Source organism: Manis pentadactyla, chromosome 9 (genome assembly GCF_030020395.1).
Source record: "Manis pentadactyla isolate mManPen7 chromosome 9, mManPen7.hap1, whole genome shotgun sequence".
Classification (NCBI taxonomy): Eukaryota; Metazoa; Chordata; class Mammalia; order Pholidota; family Manidae; genus Manis; species Manis pentadactyla.
In genome coordinates this window covers 58,673,235-58,691,552 of record NC_080027.1, presented here as the reverse complement: position 1 = coordinate 58,691,552, position 18,318 = coordinate 58,673,235, and the positions used below count along the sequence as shown (strand labels likewise).

General features: G+C 47.2%; 1 protein-coding gene and 1 non-coding gene across 2 annotated transcripts in view; one reads left to right on the top strand and one right to left on the bottom strand.

Annotated features, from left to right (window-relative positions):
• Window positions 1-10,953, bottom strand: part of NAV2 (neuron navigator 2) — a 685,764-nt gene extending 674,811 nt beyond the window's left edge. Inside the window, exons 1-2 of the mRNA XM_057507467.1 lie at window positions 10,875-10,953; window positions 5,177-5,831 (exon numbers count right to left, since the gene is read on the bottom strand). Coding sequence (XP_057363450.1) covers window positions 5,177-5,251 — 75 coding nt within the window. The 5' untranslated portion in view covers window positions 5,252-5,831; window positions 10,875-10,953. The remainder of the gene's footprint in view (window positions 1-5,176; window positions 5,832-10,874) is intronic.
• Window positions 10,954-16,172: 5,219 nt separating this feature from the next.
• On the top strand, window positions 16,173-16,279 carry LOC118929786 (U6 spliceosomal RNA). The gene has a single exon (XR_005031737.2). It is a non-coding gene; the product is annotated as a U6 spliceosomal RNA (small nuclear RNA).
• The last annotated feature ends 2,039 nt before the right edge of the window (window positions 16,280-18,318 follow it).

The window sequence follows — 18,318 nt, the reverse complement described above, 5'->3', positions numbered from 1 at the left end:
TGGAGCAAGATACAGAAACATGAGGAGGCCCCATTCTTCATGGAGGGTGGATTAGGGGTGTCCCGGTGGGCACAAGGCATAAGCAAAGTCAGAAGTGGGGGGAAATGTTAAGGTTGCTCATGAAACAGCAACTAGAGTTTAGCAAGGAGAGGATTTGGGTAAGAGGGAATGAGACTCTAATAGTCACAGCAATTGCCACTTATTGATTACTTTCTATGTCACAGGCACAGTGCTAAGCACCTTATAATCTACGTAAGTAAGTCCACTGGGTACACAGCTCAGGGACATTACACAATATTTCCAGGCTTGAAGCTGAGGTCAACAAGATGCCAATGAGATTTGAGTTTTTACCCGTTATAGCCTAGAAGTTGGGCAAAGCATAAAGGGCCAGGGGCTAGAGAGGGTGTCTTTTGAGGACACAGCCAGAATCACTGATTAGGAGGGTAACAGCTGGACTCCAGGAAGAATGATCTGGCCAGAAGCAGAGGATGGACTGAAGGAGAAGCAGAAACAGGAGAGCCAGCCAGAAGGCTATGCCACAAGCCAGACAAGAATTGCTGGACCTGAAACTAGGGTGGTGGCAGTGAGATGAGAAAGAAGTGACAGCTGTCAGATACACTATGGCATAGAAGTATGGCTGGTGCCTGTATGAAAACATACTAGATTTAGGAAGGCAGAGAGGGGGTCAAATGATTCTCAGCTGCAACCACAGGTGACAGGTAAGTTGGGAATGGCACTGATAAAAATGAAGAGAAGCTGATGGGCAAGTGTGATAACTATTCCCCTTGGCAGGGTGGATTTGGCAATCAAGAGCAGTTCAGCCAACCCTGGAAATTTTAATTACACTAAGCTCAAGTTCACCTTCTCCAAAGTCATTTTCAAAACACTGTCTCCAGCAAATTTTTGTGCTGAGAAGTTGACAGCCAAGAGAATATCCAAACAAACCCATCTTTGTCACCACTCACTTGGCAAGTATCTTAAAAACCCTTGAACAATTCTCATTTTACAGTGTTCATCCTCTGTGGGAAAGCTCTGTATGTGAAGGACAAACTTCTAAGGAAGAGTAGAGAAAAAACTAAGAGTCATTCTCTTGACTGAACAATAGGTGCTGTCAGAGAAATTTTTCTTCTCCCATCTATGCTGGTTGAGTGGGTTCTTAGAGTACTGAATGATACTGACCTCACAGGATTTCTCTCCATGGCAATTTACAGCCCTATGCCTCTCTAGACTTTTCCCAACTTCAGCACAAAATTTGAATTTGACAAGAGCTAGGGATGCTTGGGGAGCTACTGTTCATAATGAGCACCAAGATAAGTCACCAAAAGGGGAGTTCTGAATGGCACCCATCACCTGCTGCCTGGTGACAGTGAGCATGTTCGCATCTGAAGTCAGCTGTCTGATCTTCCCATGGCCAGCTGCTTCTCATCATTAAGGTCTCTGCTCAAAAGACACTTCCTTAAGGGGGCCTCCCCTTACAGTCAACTAAAAGGCACTCTCTTGGGTACAAGAATTGGCCTACATCTTGATCTGTGTGGTGGCTGCACAGGTGTATAACAGGTATAAAAGTTCTTTGAGTGATAAACGTAAGAAGCATGCACTTTACTGGATGTAAGTTATACCTTCATTAAAAAGGAAATGATTATAAATATGAAATGTACCCCTCCCTTGCCCATTATACCATTAATACATCCTTTAGAGCATTTTGCATTTTCTTCAAATAGGTGGTGCAGTTATTTGTCTGTTGTTTACTATTCAGAGAGGTACTTTCCAACCCAGAAGCTGCTAGTCGCATGTATCTATTTCAGTTTAAATTGATTAAAATTAAATGAGATTTAAAATTGAGGCCCTGAGCCCCACTAGCCATATTTCAAGTGCTTCATGGCCAGAAATGGCTAGAGGCTACTAATTTCTACAGTGCATGAATACATTTCCATCATTGCTGCTCTAAAATGTAAGCTTCAGGAAAGAAAAGACCTTGTCTGAATTGTTTGTTTATACCTGGTTTCTAGAATGGTGCTTGGCACATGGAAGCAACTTTATAAATACTAGCTGAATAGACGAATAAAGGAATTTTGTAATAACAAAAAAAAATCACAGAGCAAAAACAAAAACCTGGAAACATACCAAATGCCCATCTAGAAGGGATTAGTTAAATAAATGTTGGCACCTTCTACAGTGGAACTCTATTAAGTCATTAAAGGCATGAGGTAGGTGTGTATATAATGACTCAGACAGAGCCATACTATATTAAGTGAAAAGGCAAGTTTCTTGAGACTATGTATGGTGCAATTTCACTTTTATTAAGAAACACAAACCAAAATTTACTCAGGAATGACATATAACCAAACTGCTGATAGAAGTCACTGCTGGGCAGAATTAGAGAAAACAGGAATTCACACACTATATTCTTCTATAGTGTTTGAATGTGTAAACGTATGTATTACTTGACTTTTTTTTTAAGATTTAAAAGAAAATTTCATGCAGTCCTCGAAGAACAAGAGGTGAAAAAGAAATCCTACATTGCAAACTGTCCCAAGAATATATAGAACATTTCTTAAGTAATTACCAAGCACCAAATTCCCTACCAGCTTTATTTCAATTAATTTTAATACTATCCCTGTAATGAAATACCATCATAGAATCTAAATGTATAAATCTAAAGATCAGAATAGTTAAGTAGCTTTCCCAGGGTTGCACAGCTAGCACACAGCACAATGGGCATTTCAGTCCAGCTTTCTGGGTCCACAACTCATGGCACTCTTCAGTGTAGAAAGCACAGGCAAATACCCACAAAGAGCCAGATCTCAGAGGATCCCTGAGCTAGCCGCTCCATCCATATGCAACTCCAAACAAGCACCAAGCTACAGGGAAGTACATGAAACCCACCAAACTCGACAGAAAGTGGCTTTTGCTGCTGCTCAGAACAGTAGGAAATAGAGCAAAATGGAAGCTAGCCACTCTCTCTCTGTCTTGTCTCCCCAGCTCTGCATGATTGTGTTGCCCGAAACACACACACACGCACACATAGTGACAGCAATGCCACAGGGATCCGGTGCCAGGGAACACTTGGTAACTTAAGCATGCTGGTGGAGACTTCCCAGTCCCCCAGCAGATGCCTGGATTGTGCCTTTGTTGGATTTTCAGCCAATCCCCCCTGAAGAGGAGTTTTCAGCTCACCAGAGATATCTGAGCCAAAACACTGTAGAGAGTCGCCTTTCAGCTCTGTGGACAAGACATTCCAGGCTGCACGCCGGAAGGCTTGTTTAGCTTCACACTTGACGAAATGGGGTGTGTGTTTACCCACAAACACACACATGTACACACCAACAGAAGCTGCTACTGCCAACAAAAGCTGCTGCAGTGGCAGTTATTTCTTTCTAGAAGCCCAGAACTCAAGCAATACAGAACTTGCTTACGATGCCTATCATGAAAAACAATCCAATTCCTACTAAGCAAGGTTTCAGCCATTGCCTGGAAAATTCAGTAGGAGATGAAATGTAATACTCTATTAAGCCTTATTTTGCCAGCACAAATGAGAGCTCACTCAAGCATGGAGAGTCATTAAAATGGATCTTACATATATCATTATAAATTTAATAATTGCCATGACGGCTAGAGTTCAAGTTAAAATGAATGTCAGCTGAGCATGACCAATTGATGTTACCCCAGCTGCCGCAGATCCTCACTTGGGGTTATAGTCTACGTCCAGAGGCTTCGTAGTACATGTGGACCCAACACAGCCAGAGCCAAGAACAGATGGGAGATGCAGACATCTACACCTAGCCAAGGAGAGGCCGTCCTAATTGCATATGATCTTGGTGTACCAGCCCAATTAAAATTTTCTACAGTGTCAGAGGTCCCAAATGTTCCTCCACTAAGTGTCTGGATACCAAACTTGGCTAACACTGAGTAAAATGCAGTCAATCCCGGGCTTACCACAATTATCTACTTTCCTCCTATCTCCCAGAAAGGTCCTATAGAAATAGGAGCAGAGATCTAGTAGGTTATACACTGAATAAATCAAATACCCCAAAACAAATCTCACTTTCTAGGCACCTAAGATAGTGGGCATTCTTCCTGCATTATGGTAAGTGTAGTTTCAGGAGGGGAAATTCTTTTTTAGGAATGGAGTCAGTATTTATGTATTTAAAATGTAGTTTGCTTTCACTTATTTTGATCCTTAAAGAATCAGAGCAAAACTCCATACAAAATCCTTCACATGCACCCCCCCACTCTGCATGCATGTGCACACACACACACACACACACACACACACACACAAAGCCATCTGAAATTATAGGCAAGAGTTGTAAGGTTAGTTTTCACCACACATGTATTTCATATCAGGAAGAGATTATCTTTGAGACTCATAAAGACAAGTGATACTCTGCCCCACACTGAGAGAATACCAAAAGTTTTTCTACAATCCAAACATTTCCAAGGAAATATCAGAAATTATTTTCAGATTAACACAGACTCTGGCTCTGCTTGAGCTGTATTTAACCTGTGCCACCCCCTGCTCTTAGCAATCCCGGGAGCAAGAAGACACAGCTTCAACTCAATGCAACTCCTGAACATGCCTGGCTTTTACAGACAAGTTGAACTTTCACTAGTAGACACATGTCCTGGGTGATTGCAGCTTTCAATCTGCAGTCAATCTGACTGCAAATGACCTGCAGTCAATGGGTCTTCTTAAATGGCTGTGACGTTCTCACAGACAAGACAGAGAGATGGGGCCAGAGAGGAATAAGATGTGTTTTTGATCCATAAATGCAGAGCCTGCAGACCACATAGAGAATAACTCCAAACCACGGCTATCAGGAGCACCATTTCCAAAAGGTGCTAAGAGTGTGTAAATCCCAAAGGCGGCCTCAGTACAAATCAGCTCATATTTGACTTAGAGAACACCAACTCTTTTTGTTAACTCCCCGAGATTACAATCTTTGCTTTTCTGGCTCCTGGGATCGAATTTTACTTTTCCTTCTTGCGCTCTCCCCTTGCCCACTAAATCAAGGCTTCACATCCAGCACTAAGACCTGGCAGCCAAGGCCCTGACTCCTTAAGCAAAGAGAGACAATCTAGCTTAAGGACAACATTCTGACGACCACCTGGGTTCTTGGAATAACTTTTAGCAGTTTCAGCACCATAAGCTAAGCGACAAAGATATGCCACTTACCCTCTTTTGATCTTCCAGTCCATGGGTAACCAGCTTTCTCTTCTGCTGTTGGCTGGATTCAGAAACCAATTCCATTTCCCAGGAATAAAATCCCCTCTCTCCTTCAGCAATGCTTTCAGATCCACAGAGGAAGAAAATAACCCTGGCAAAAGTGATGCATGCACGCCACCAGACACAGCTCCTGTCAGCCAAGGAAATCCACTCGACCTCTTCAAAGGTCTCCCCGACTTCTTAAAATCCACCTGGGAACCTCACTCGCCATTGCTGCTTTAGCAATGAGGACAGCTGCCGCGGACATCGTGAGAGCTGGGACTTGAGGTTTTACTTTAGTTCCGAGGCTGGCTTCCTGAGAGCCCAGAGGACAGATGTGGGCAAAGACCAGTCCATATCCTGGGGCACGTGCCACATTACTGCCCCAGAAATCCTTTCCCTCACTGTCTCCTTGGCATTGAAAATTTATATGCCAATAACAATGTAAATGGGCATTTAATCCAGCAAGCTGATAGCATCCACATCCCTCTCCAGCCGCCCCAGCTCCCATAAATCACGACAAATGCTGCTTGCAAAGCCGCCCCTCACAGTTTCTGCAAGCGTTCATCACAGTGGTTGCTTCCCTCCCAGGCCATCATCTTCCTTCATGAAGTAAGACCCATACCTGAGGAAAAAAGGGTCAACAGTCAGATTTGTCTTTTGTGAAGAAGTACAGGTTTGGGCTGTCTTGCCCACCATCTGGAGCCCGAACCAAGCAGCAGCCAGCAGCCTTCCTCCAAGCCCCTCAGTGCTCCGAGCACATCCATGGACAAGCAATCGGGGGACCTCATGGGTTTCCCACTTGTCCTGGTGAGAGACACACAGAGGACCCTGTTCTGGAAATAAGCACACCAGAGCTGGAAATCAGCTCTTCCAAACCTACGAGGGGCACAGCAGCAGTATCACAGGAATAAGGCACCCACATATGATGAGACAGGGAAGCAGTGGTCTGTGAAGCAAGCAGCCATCAACATTTCCCCCCAGTTACAGCTGTGGAGGCAGCCAGCAGCAGGTGAGACACCAGGGTCCCCTGCGGAGGTGGGGAAAAAGAGCATCACAGATCATCAGACAGCTGTAAGGGGACTCCGCTGCAGAGCTGCATTCTCTGCCTTGGAACCTGCAGGCAGAGCACCCAGTCACCTCCTGGCTGACGTCACAGAAGCTCAGAGGGACAGGGAGGGAGGAGGAACCTCCACGCCAAGGAAAACACTTCACTTGGGGCAGGGAGGTGGGCCCTCCCATGAAGGCATCTGAGAGGTGGGAACCTAGGTGACAATCCCCATGAAGATGCACCAATAAATAATTATGAAAGCCTCTTCCCATACATAGTACCAGCACTAACAGGAAAGAAAGAAAAAAGGCAAAAAAGCCCTTTACTGAAAGGCACTAGTTTCTTGCCAACATTTCTAATCAACGCACTAGCCATTCTACAATTCAGGCTGCGCCAGCCTCCGGGAGAGCTGCGGCCAGATCCGGCCGCAGCAAACACCAGACAGAAGCCCTCAGACCCTCCCTTGCAGCTGTCCTGACCGGTGGCCACTTTGGAATGAGGCCGAAGCCATCCCCTATCACAAAAGGCTTCCACACGGCTCAACGCCAAAGCAGGTTAAAAAGCGGATAAGAGGGACTCAGCCACAAAGGCTTGTGAGGAGAAAGAGAAGAAATGCTTCTCTTGGGAGAGAAGGTGCAGAAAGGTTGAAGGTTTGTCCAGACCACATGAAACACTCAGCCAGAGCAGATTTCTGCAAGTGAATTCCCAAGTCACAGATGTTCAGAATTTGGCAATAATCAATAAGAGCAGAATGTCCAGAAGAGGAATATCTCGTAGACCCAAGGGTGGCTGATATTAGAGGCAGCCTGGGTGAAGCTCTCTGCTGGGCAAGGCAATAGCTGAGCTTCCAGAGCAAGGCACATGCCTTTGGGTTGCCCGCCACCACCACCTCTAAAGCCCCTTCAAGGATACCTGGCAAAGGTGAAGCCTTAGGTCCATTCTTTTCAGCTCCAGATCACAATGCAAATAAACTGGCAAATTAGCTCCAAGGATTACTCTTTTCTGAATCTAAACGAGACCTCAAACTAGAGGACTCAGACAGATCTAGGTTTGAATCTCAGCTCTGCAACTTAACTCATTATGTGACCTTGAGGAAGTAACTTAACCTCTCTGAGCCTCAGTGTGCTCATCTATAAAGTAGGGATAATGATAGCACGTAAGAGTGGAAAGATCAAGATCACCTATTGTCACAGAGTAGGTGATAACAGCTGTTAACACGCATTGAATGCTTACTACAAGTAAGGTGCAGTTTCCTACTTTACGTATTCATTCATTCAACAACACCTCTATCAAGGGCTTGCTGTGTACCACTTATCTGGCTCCAGTTAGGGATTCTTAAGCCCTGTTTTAGAGATGAGACAACTGAAGATAAGGAAGTCAGGTAAATTGCTTAACATCACCCAGTAAGCTCTGGGGCTAGAATTTGAACTCCAGTCTGACTTCAAAGTCCTTGCTCATGTCCATGCCTCTCTGGAAGGATCATGGTTCCTTGGATTTTCACAAGCAGCCTGAGTCCAGAGTCCACACTTTTCACAGCTCTTGGCTCTCATCATGAATAATAATAAAAGGAAAACAGGTGCCAAAAGGGTCTCTTACTTGGTGACCAGAGACGCTGCTTCAGAGCTCTGGGCTCTCTGCATATATAACAGCCCTGCACTCTGCATCAGGCCTGAGCCCTCTCCTGGGTGAGACCCTGTCACATCCAATCATGCCAACCGGCACACACGCCCCAACTGCACACGGGGACAGACGTTCTCACTGCAGAAATCCCTCCCCATCAGCAGGGAGTGGGAGAATGTTCAACACCTCCTGCAAGCCTTTTGTTTTTTCTGGGAATCAGTCTCCACCAGTTCTGGGACCATTGCTGTCCTGGCACTGGAGCCAGTGTGGGGAGGGGGTACCCAAGAAAAGGGAGAAGCAAGGATGCAGCTGTCAGCTGGCTGCAGTATCCAATCCGCTTCCTGATGGGGTGAGGGGGCAGGCTTCATTAGAGCATGTCCTGACATAAAGCTAGTCCTCTGGTTTCTCACTGCCCAGAGAAATCTCAGGAAGTTTAGACATACTTGAATAAAAAAGAACTGTAAGGTAGGACATTTAACTGGATTGTTGAGAAGTCAATGTGTTTGCTGTGTTGATCCCTAAATGTAGCACCATGTCAGTAGCCTCTTTTCTCTGTGCCAAAAGTTGGCCAGGAGCAGCTGCAAGGGAAAGGGGAGAGAGGAGAAGGCTGGACCAGGTTGTGCCATAACATGGCAGTGGGGCAGTGGGGGGTTATTGTGGGTAAGCTCCGGCTTCTCCTTAAGGTCCAGAAGACAAGCAATACTGAAGACATCCTGGATACACTGCCAGGGCTTCCTCCTGCCTGGACCAAACAGTCTCCAAAAAGCTTCCATTTCCCACTCCACATCTGCCCAATCCTACCTGCCCTCTGGGCAATCCCCAGGGGAAAAAAAAAATTTTAAGACTGGTCTAGAGGTGCATACAGCTCAGAACATGGGGAGCCAGGACAGGGTCCAGTCGCAGATGTAGAGGTGCCCTTCCAAGAAGTCCACTGAGGTTCCTTCCTGTAATAAAACTCACTCCCTGGTAAATTTCAGGGATTCCAGGTGCCAGACAAGTCATAAGCCAGGGCTTCCCAGGTATAATGTTCTCCTTCCTTCTACCTGGGTGTGGAACTGGGAGCCCATTTTATATGTTTTGGCGAAACATCCTTCTTAAATTCTCCAAACTTTTCAAAACTGGGCAAAGCCCCTTTGGCCTTCTCACTTCTCTAGATCTCTGTAGCTGCTCCTGCACCCCTCCAAAACCTCCCTTCCCCAGATGGCTCCCAAACTGGGGAAACTTTTTCTAAACCTGGGGCGGTGGGGGGGGTGCAGGGGTGGCAGGTGGAATGAGAAAGAGAAGCATGACCTGTTTCATCTTAAAACGGGAGTTAAGCTTCTGAAACAGGGATGCATCCGTCTTTCAATGGTCTAATTAACACTCTTCACCAACACAGCATTTTTAATTAGTCGTCTGTGCCAATAAGGGAAACGGAGGAGTTTCTTAGAAACCTGGCCTTTCATTAATCAATCAATAAATAAGTTATATAAGATGTAGGAAAGAAATCCAAAGAGGCATGGTGGTTTCCGGGCTGAATTATTAATTCGGGGGCTTTTTTGCTCCCCCAGGGAGCCTGCCGAGCTGGCCGCCGCTGCAAGGCCGCTGTGGAGGGCTGACCCAGCCGGCAACCCTCGCCTTTATTTGCGCACGGCGAACGGGTGGGGAGGGCTCCCGCCTCTCTACCGAAGAAAAGAAAGGATCACACACAAAAATAAGTCACTAATGCCCCCGCTGGGCGGTGCGGGCTGCGGCCGCTGCCGCCAGGGTCTCTTGGCCGGCAAGAAAGGAGCCGGCGCAGCGGAGCGCACGCCCGGGAGGAGCCTCGCTCTCGGGAGCTCCCTCCCCGCCCGCCGCCCTCGCCCTCGCCCCTCCGCCAGCGGCTACTCGGAGCGTGGGAGAGAACGCCCGGGAAACGCGAGGCCCGGCCTAGCTGCCCCCGCTCGGATCCACCTACGCGCGGGCGCACACACACACACACACACACTCACTCACTCACTCACACACATACACGGATATGCACAGGCACAGTGAAGAGACTCAGACACAGACTGACACAAGCATAAGAGACACTAGCGGAGATCCAGACAAGCACACACGCAGACTTAGGGGCACACACCACACACACACACAGATACCTACAGAAGCTCACATCACATACAAGCATGCACATCCACCCAGACAGGGACACACGCAAACAGGTACATTTAGAGACAGCGATGGCTAGAAAACAGGCACAGACAAAACATACACACACATACAGACTCACAGACAAGCGCACAGAGAAGAAACACACAAACGAAAATAATAGAGACACCGACAGAAGGATCCACAAACAGCGATAAACAGACACAAGCACCGGAGAGGGCGTTCACAGACACCCACGCCTACAGCAAACACAGAGGAGAACGCAGACGTGAGGATATAACCAGAGATACAATCACGCAGACGGGGAATACACAGACACACACAGACAGAAGACCCCCAGAAACACAAGAACATGCGCAAGGAGATACACCCAGCCTCAGGCACGCAGACCCAGAGCGCACACCCACTCTGGAGGGGGGCGTGTGCAGCAGCGTAGCAGGAGGCCAGGGAAAGTGTTCCCCGGAGCTCTCAGAACCGCTTCCGAGCACGGCGCCGCGCGCCCCAACCCGCATCTGCTGGGGAAGACTTTCCCGGCGCATCTCTGAACAAGGGCCCGTCTGCGTACGCGGGAGGCTGTGCGCCCGCCCTCCAGGTCTCCGTGCTGCGGCCCCGCGGCTAAGGAAGCCCCCACCTTCCTCCAGAGTCTGGAAGCCGAGGAGTGCTCCCCACGCCGTTCGCGCGGGGCCAGCCCTCTCCCCATCCGCAGTCCCCGCCCTGCCCGGCCCCCGGGCCCCGGAGTAGGGCACAGAGCATCCCCAAGTCTTCTCTTCTCTGCTCGTCCCGTTGCGTGGCAAACTTTCCGCGGCCGCTCCTGGCGCCGGGCAGCCCGGCCCAGCCCGGCCTCGGGAACGCAGCGTGAGGGGCTCCTACCTGCGCCCACGCGGCTTCGCGGAGCTGCCGCCTCCAGTCGGTCTCGCACAGCGCTCCGGCCCGCGCTCCTCAGCCGCGGCCGCTGCCTGCAGCCGCTCCTTGCCCTCCCGTTACCCGGGAAACCACCTCCTCCTCTCTCCCGGCGACCAACCAGCACCGTTCACATGGCGCCCCGCAGCCAATGAGCATGCCCGCCATCCCGGTCCCCTTCCAGGGTCCCGAACCTTTTCCCAGGCTAAGGGACCCGAGAGGGAGGCAGGGGTCTCTCCGGAGCTGCTGCTGCTCGAAAGTGGGCCCCCTGGGGTGGGGGACAGAAATAGAATCATCTGTTCCCGCCTTTTGGTGCCTTTCTTCTTCGCGACCTGACACTTTAAGGAAGACCCGCATGGCTACATAACCTTGAGTAGGAAGACCCCTCAGAGCACCTAGTTCAGCATTCCACTAAATCCAGAAATCCTTTGGACAGGATCCTGTCGGGGAGCTGTGCAGCCTATGAATACCTGTCTGTGGAGTGCTCACCATCCCCCAAGCCAGTGCCTTCCCTCTGGTAGAGCTCTGAGGGGAGAGGGTTGCGGGATTCTTTATGAGAGGGAACTGAAACCTGCCTCCTTGCCAACATTCATTTCTGCTCTCTTGGATACACAGGACAAGGCTCCCTGGGCCACCTAACAGGCCTTCAGAAACTAGAGGTAGTGCATCCTATTCCCTCAGGTGACCCTTCTTTAAAAAGTTCTCTATTCATATGAGTAGAGTGGGCCCTCTTCCCCCAAGGTCATTTTGAAATCAGAGTTTTGTGCTCAGTTGTGTCCTTCTACCCCTCTTTCATGAGTCACTCTAGTACATAAGTACCTGAAAGAGTCACTCTAGTATATAAGTACCTGGATGGGAAGAATCCAGGATCCCAGCACTATTTGCAAAAAAGACTGACCTGGTGAAAATTAAAATTCTCTCATCTCCTAAACTGAGGTCCCAAAACATGGGGTAAAAAGGAAGACAGACATATCTACAGAGGTGCTAGAGTGGAGCCCTCTGTCTCTGAAGACCTCACATTTCCCTCCCATTCAGTCTCCAATCAAAACTTGCTCTATCACATGTGGGGAAAATGGAAGTTCCTATGGCCAGGATCCTCACCTGACCCTAAACTACTTGATGATGTAATTGGCCTACTACTAGGCTTCTGTTCCCACACCCCTAGGCAATGAGCTATTATTGACTGAGTCACTGTATAAAGAGCTCAGCCCAGTGCTCTGGGAAAAGGCAGAGACAGAGGTGGATTACAGACCTGCAGACTGCTAGATACAGATGTGATTCTAGTGTTCGACCTGCTGCCAGTAGAATAAAGCTGGGTATAAACTCTTTTAACCCAAGAATGGTCTATTGTCATTCTCAGTCTCACCAAATCCATAGATAACTTGCCCAGGGCTGAAACCCTCAGGCCAAGACACACATGGGGCATACAAGGTGAGAAGACAAGGAGTTCTACTGGTCCTGACAGAAGGGTGGCCTGGTCTTTCCAGTTGGAGCCTTCAGATGCCACTAGGCTGCGGGGTCAGTCCACAGCCACAGGCAGGTCTTGCTACACCACCACCTAGTGAGCCCCAAGTGGGCTCAGTGTTCTCAGAGTGCTGGAGACCCAGCCGGCTCATTGGAACAGGAGCTCAAGACACAGGCCAAAGCAGAAGGTCAGTTCTGCTGCCAGGCTCCTGGGTGAAGGGAGTGGAAGATTCAGGTTCAGAAAGAGGGGGTGCACTTGTCTGCCATCAGAGCAGAAGGGAATAATGAGGCCCACACAGTACCAAGCTGGTGATGTGCCAGTTCCAAAAAACATTCCGTAGTTCCAGTGGTAGGAAGGGGACTGGAGCCTCCTCTGAGAGCAAAGGCCCCACTGCAAGACAGCAGAAAGGAAGGACTTGCAGCTGAGTTGGTAGGGCACCTATGCTCATGCTCATGTATATTACACACCTGGCTCCTACCCCAGCAGGGCCCACTGAGACTGAGCACAAGACAGCTGTAAAATGAAAACCATTCTACTTTCTTAGCCAATTCCTACAAGTCTGAGGTCATTCAAGGAAGGAGACTGTCAGAGAAATGGTAGGAGTAATATCATGTGCCTGGTTTTACAGTGTGTGATATAGTTACACACCTAAATCAGACAGCCTAGGACGACTCCTGTGGATAAAAATGAAGGTTCCTGTGGTCAGGATTCTCAACTGGTCCTGGTCGGCTAACTCACTACACACATGTGGGCAATGAATCATTACTGACTCTATATAAAGAGCCCTGCCCAGTGCTCTGGGTGACACAGTGTCATGGCTGTAAGACTGCAGGAGAGCAGAGCAGAGGCTGTAGTGGTGGCAGCGCTGAGGACAGAGCCAGAGGATGGCTGTGCAGGCCGAGAGGCCCAGAGGACAGCTGTGCGGGCAGAGGGCTGAGGCAGAGACCAGCTTGCTGCATGCAGACTCACTCTGAGTGAACAAGATTTTAGTGATTGACCTGCCACCATGGAAATAAAGTTGGGTATAACCCTTTCACCCCAAGAACGTTCTACTGTAATTTCATTGGTCACACTGAATCCATAGTGAACTTGCCCAGGGCTGAAACCCATTGGCAAGACATTAATATTCCTCCTGACAGAGGTGTTCTGATGATCAGATGTGATCATGGATGAACACATGCTTTATAAGCAATAATGTACCTTGCAGAGAAGGGCTTTTACTAAGAGACCCAGTTTGGTTAATTTTGTGTGTCAGCTTGGCTAGGCTGCAGTGCCCAGATTTTGGTCAAATACCAGTGTAGATACCGCTGTGAAGGTATTTTTTTTAGATGAGATTAACATTTAAATCAGTAGACTGAGTAAAGCAGATAACCCTCCTGTAATGCTGGTGAGCCTCATCCAGTTAGTCAAAGGACTTAATAAAAAAGACTGAGGTCCTCCAAGGAAGAAGTAATTCTGCCCCGCTACTTGCCTGTGGTCTCAAGACTGCAACATCAACCCTTCCCCAGGTTTCCTTTTTACCTTACTGAGTCACAAAGTGAGCACCTCAGTCAAGGGATCATCTTTTGTTTCCCTTCCTATTCCCTGCAGCTGGGGAGGATCTAAGCACATTAGATGCTTAATAAACTTTTGTGTGGGTGGAGGGATGGATGTGTGGATGGGTGGGTGGATGAATCTTTTGCAAACACATTGTTCACATCAGCCTGGAGAAAATAAGCCTATGGACATAGCAGGCACAGGGGAGTGTCCACTCCTCTTTTTTATACCCTTGCATGGTACCAACTGTGTCCTCACCTACCACCTTTCCTTTTTTTTAAGACTTAGCTCAATTTGTCTCTACCAACATGCCAAACTAATCTCCCTCTATATCCCTCACCTTGTCCTTTCCTTCCACACAGACCCGTCAAGTTTATGCTATAGTATATCTGTGATCATGTTTCATTCATTTAGTTGATGAATTTTATTGAGTGCCTTACATATGCCAAGAACTTTCGTGCCTGCACAGTATGAGCTCACTGATGAGAACACCTGAACAATCAGGAGTTCTCTGAGAAGTCAAAAGAGATGACACAAAGGTTTGCAATAAATATAAAGCCTCTCAGGTCCTCATTCAAAGCCTGTATACTCTTGGTTTTACTCAGTTTTAATGGGGCTGGTTATTTCGTTTCCAAGCCCATAGCAAATCAGTAGAAGGCCTTGATCTCTACCAGCTGGCAAACTGACAACTATAAGAAGAGAGGACAATCTGTCAGCAAGAGAGGAGGCAAGGCAAAAGGTACAGGCAGTCTGGGACCATTGAGTGAATGGGCAACCAAGCTTATACATTTCATCCATTCATTAAACTGCATGGATCTGTCATAACGCTGACTTTGAATTCAACAAAGGTCTTATAAAGAAGGGAAGATTTTAGTATGCAAGAAAGCTTTTCATACAAATTGGCTCAGTAGAATTTAGTGGACAAACCCAGGGCTACTAAGAAAGTTCAATTATCAAAAATTATGAAAATTCTGGACAGCCAATATTTTATACTGATTGAACTATTAATTGCAATTTATTGAGCAACTCTAACACATGCCAGTTGCTTTAAATACTTGACTTCAAGTCCCACAATAACACTGTGAAGTAGGTATTGTTATTCTCCTTGTTTTCTGACGGAGGAAAGAGGAGGAAACAGGCTCAGAGTAGTTGAATAACTTGCCTTTTGTCACAAAGCTGATTGATGGCAGATCTTTTACAGTCAAATCAAAAGATGAAGGAGAGAACAGACAGTACTTTTTTATCCTTCTTAACACTTAGCATAGATCTGGGCATACAGTAAGTTCTCAAAGGGGCTCAGGATTCATCCAATAAATTTACCCAGGAATTCTGCTAGCATCTGGAGATACACTGGAGAATAAGCCAGACACGGACCCTGTCCTCAGGATGGTGCAGCAGCATGAAGAATGGGTGAATCAATTCCAAAGTTTTGGAAAAAAATCCATTTTCTATGTTCCCATTAAATATAGACTATTATCTTGGATCTTTGGGAAGCAGCTGAAGTTTCACTCTTGAAAAAAATAAGTGCCGGCTAACAGTAAAGGTAGAGGGTGGCAAATGAAGAAAAGCCATTGCCCCCACTGATACTGCTCCCATTTCTCAGGCAGGCTGCACTCCTCATTTTGTACTGCCACCTCCACAACTTCAGTGAAGAGTGACTTCGTGGAAGTCACTCCGGTATCCTCATCTGCAGAATGGTTGGGGGGGAGATGGCAGGGCAGGGAGAGATGGAGGTGTTGTGACACTCTGGTTCTCTCTCCCTCCTGCACCTGGCAGGTTCTCCTCAAACTTCTCTCTCATCATCCCTCACTCAGCACCACCACCACTGAGCAGCCAGAGTAGATGTAAGGAGACGTTTACCCGACTGATAATGGGTTGAGACAATGCCACATTGTCTAAAATAGACAGAGGCTGGGATAATAGGTTGAGACAATGCCACATTATCTGAAATAGGCAGAGGCTGGGAGGGACTTTACTGTCAACTGGTAAGTGGATGGAAGCCGGGGGTGGACTGGCTCTGGTTTCCCAGCCCTGAACGGCTGGCAGTTCTGCAAGCATGGGAAGATGCTATAAAAATGGACCTGCTGAGAAACGCCCGTGGGTGGCATGAGCATATCAGTTGGACTGTGGAGGAGTCAAATGTAGAGAAAGGGGCTCAGGGTGGAACATTCTAGGGAGGCTGCAATGGATGACAAGAGCCAAGCCATCAGTTTATTTTAGTAGGCTCTTCAGGTTTTCAAGAGAGCTTCAGAAAATAAGGGACATACATGCTCGCTTCGGCAGCACATATACTAAAATTGGAACGATACAGAGAAGATTAGCATGGCCCCTGCACAAGGATGACACGCAAATTCGTGAAGCATTCCATATTTTTTAAAGAAAAAGAAAAGAAGGGACATAGATGAATTGGAAATGGAGTTGAAACTAAAATTTTTAAGCAAATCCAGTATTTACTGAGTGACTACTATGCTCTGTGCATGCACTGTCACTACTGGAAATGCCACAGTGAACATGACAGAAAAGTTTCCTTTCCTCAAGGAATGTATATTCTAGCAATGGAGCCAGTCATTAAACAGAGAAACAGATAAATAATCTGGATAATTTTTTTTTTGAGAATCATATTTATTCTCTGTCATTTTTGAAAGAAAAAAATAAAAACCAAGTATGGAACTACTATTAGCAGCAGCAATTTTTCATTTTGTCTTATGCCTATTCTCTGGAGAGGCCTTCTGTGCTAAGGCAGAGACTGGGGTCAGTGTTGGACCCCTTGTATTTGGTGTCATTTAGAAATTTAATGCCCTTTCTTGCTATGATTGAGTCAACCCTTAATTCTGTTCCAAAATCCATGTGGGAACTGTTAGTGGCAGTACACAGTTCCCCGTCCATAAGGAGCGTCAATTCCACAGTCCCCATTTGTTGAGGTCTGTTGTCTCAATGCCTTTCTCAAACCAAAGTTCCATGAGAATTGCTGGTAGTGCACAAAGGGCCTTCTATTGGCCTGTCTGCAGTAACTTCTAAACCCTAGTCTTGGTTCTGTCCCTAGGTTTCATGCTGGGAACTGCTGGTGGTTTAATCTGCAGTTTCCCATTTGTTTAAAATCCTTGCTCAGATTCTATGTTGAGAACTGCTGGTGGCAGCTACAGGTCTCCATTTGTTTGGAATCAGTCTGCAGTTCCCCTTCTTTGAGGTCTGCTGGCTCGGTCCTTCCCCAGTCCTGAGTTCTTTGGTCACTGCCAGTGTTTACAGTTCTGTTTCTTTGGTTACTCTTGGTTTCTGTTAATGTGCACGTGTGAAATAAAGGCTGATTGTTAATGGGGATCTCAGGAGCCAAAAAGCTGCAAAAATTGGTGGGTACAGGTTGAGCATTTAAGAACTGTTAGAATAGTCCTCACCACTTAACCCAAAGGCTCTCGTGTTGGTCGTGGAATGTGTTAGATTGATGCTAGTTACCTGCCAACCTCTAATCTGGATAATTTTTAAAGGGTTGACTGCCACAAAGGAAGTAAAGCAAAATGATGTGATAAACATTGACTGAAGCTGGGAAGAGCTTCACTTCATCGGGTGATCAGGGACAGTCTTGCTGAGGAGGTGGCAATTCAAATTAGATCTAGAAGGTCTAAATTAGACCTTCAAATTAGACCTAGAAGGAACTAGCCAAGGGAAGGTCCTGGGAAAGAACCTCACGGACAGAACAAAGCAAGTGCAGGGCCCTGCGATCACACTGAGTTTGATGAATTCAAGAAACCAGCATGGCTAGACAGTAGTGAATGATGAGAGTGTTGTGAACTTAGGCCAGAGAAGTCTGTTCTAAACACAGTGGGAAGGTTTTAAGGGTATGTTTTTGGAAGGTTGCTTTGGCCACACTGTTGAGACTGGACTGAAGCAGGTAGAGAGGAAGCAGGAAATACCAGTTAGAAGGCCACCAAAATCACCAGGCAAGACACGATGGTGACTTAGTGTAGAGATGGAAATCAGAAGACAGAGAATTTATTTTGGAAAAAGAGGCATCAAGAGGGAATGAAAACAGGAGCCCCAGCGGCTTTGGGAACCCCCACATTCTGAATGCCCCTTGTGATTTAAGCTTCTCTTTGAACATTTGCTCCACCATCCCCTTTCCCCAGAGAGATTCCTGTACCTATACACTGAGTCCCTCCAGCCCCAGTTCCCACTGCTAGACTGACACCTGACTGGCCCACTTTGTGTCCTCATGCCAGGCTAACCTGTGGGCTACCTCCTCTCTGCTGATGAGGTACTGCTCTCCTCCAGGAAAGTTGGAGAGAATGGACACATTTAATTAAGGCAGGGCCACCTGACTGCCATAGCAGGGGCTGTGCTAGGTCAATCTGACTTGGAGGGTGCTGCATATTGCAGGCAACAATCAGCAGGCCAATGGTAATCTTAGCTAGCACCTAC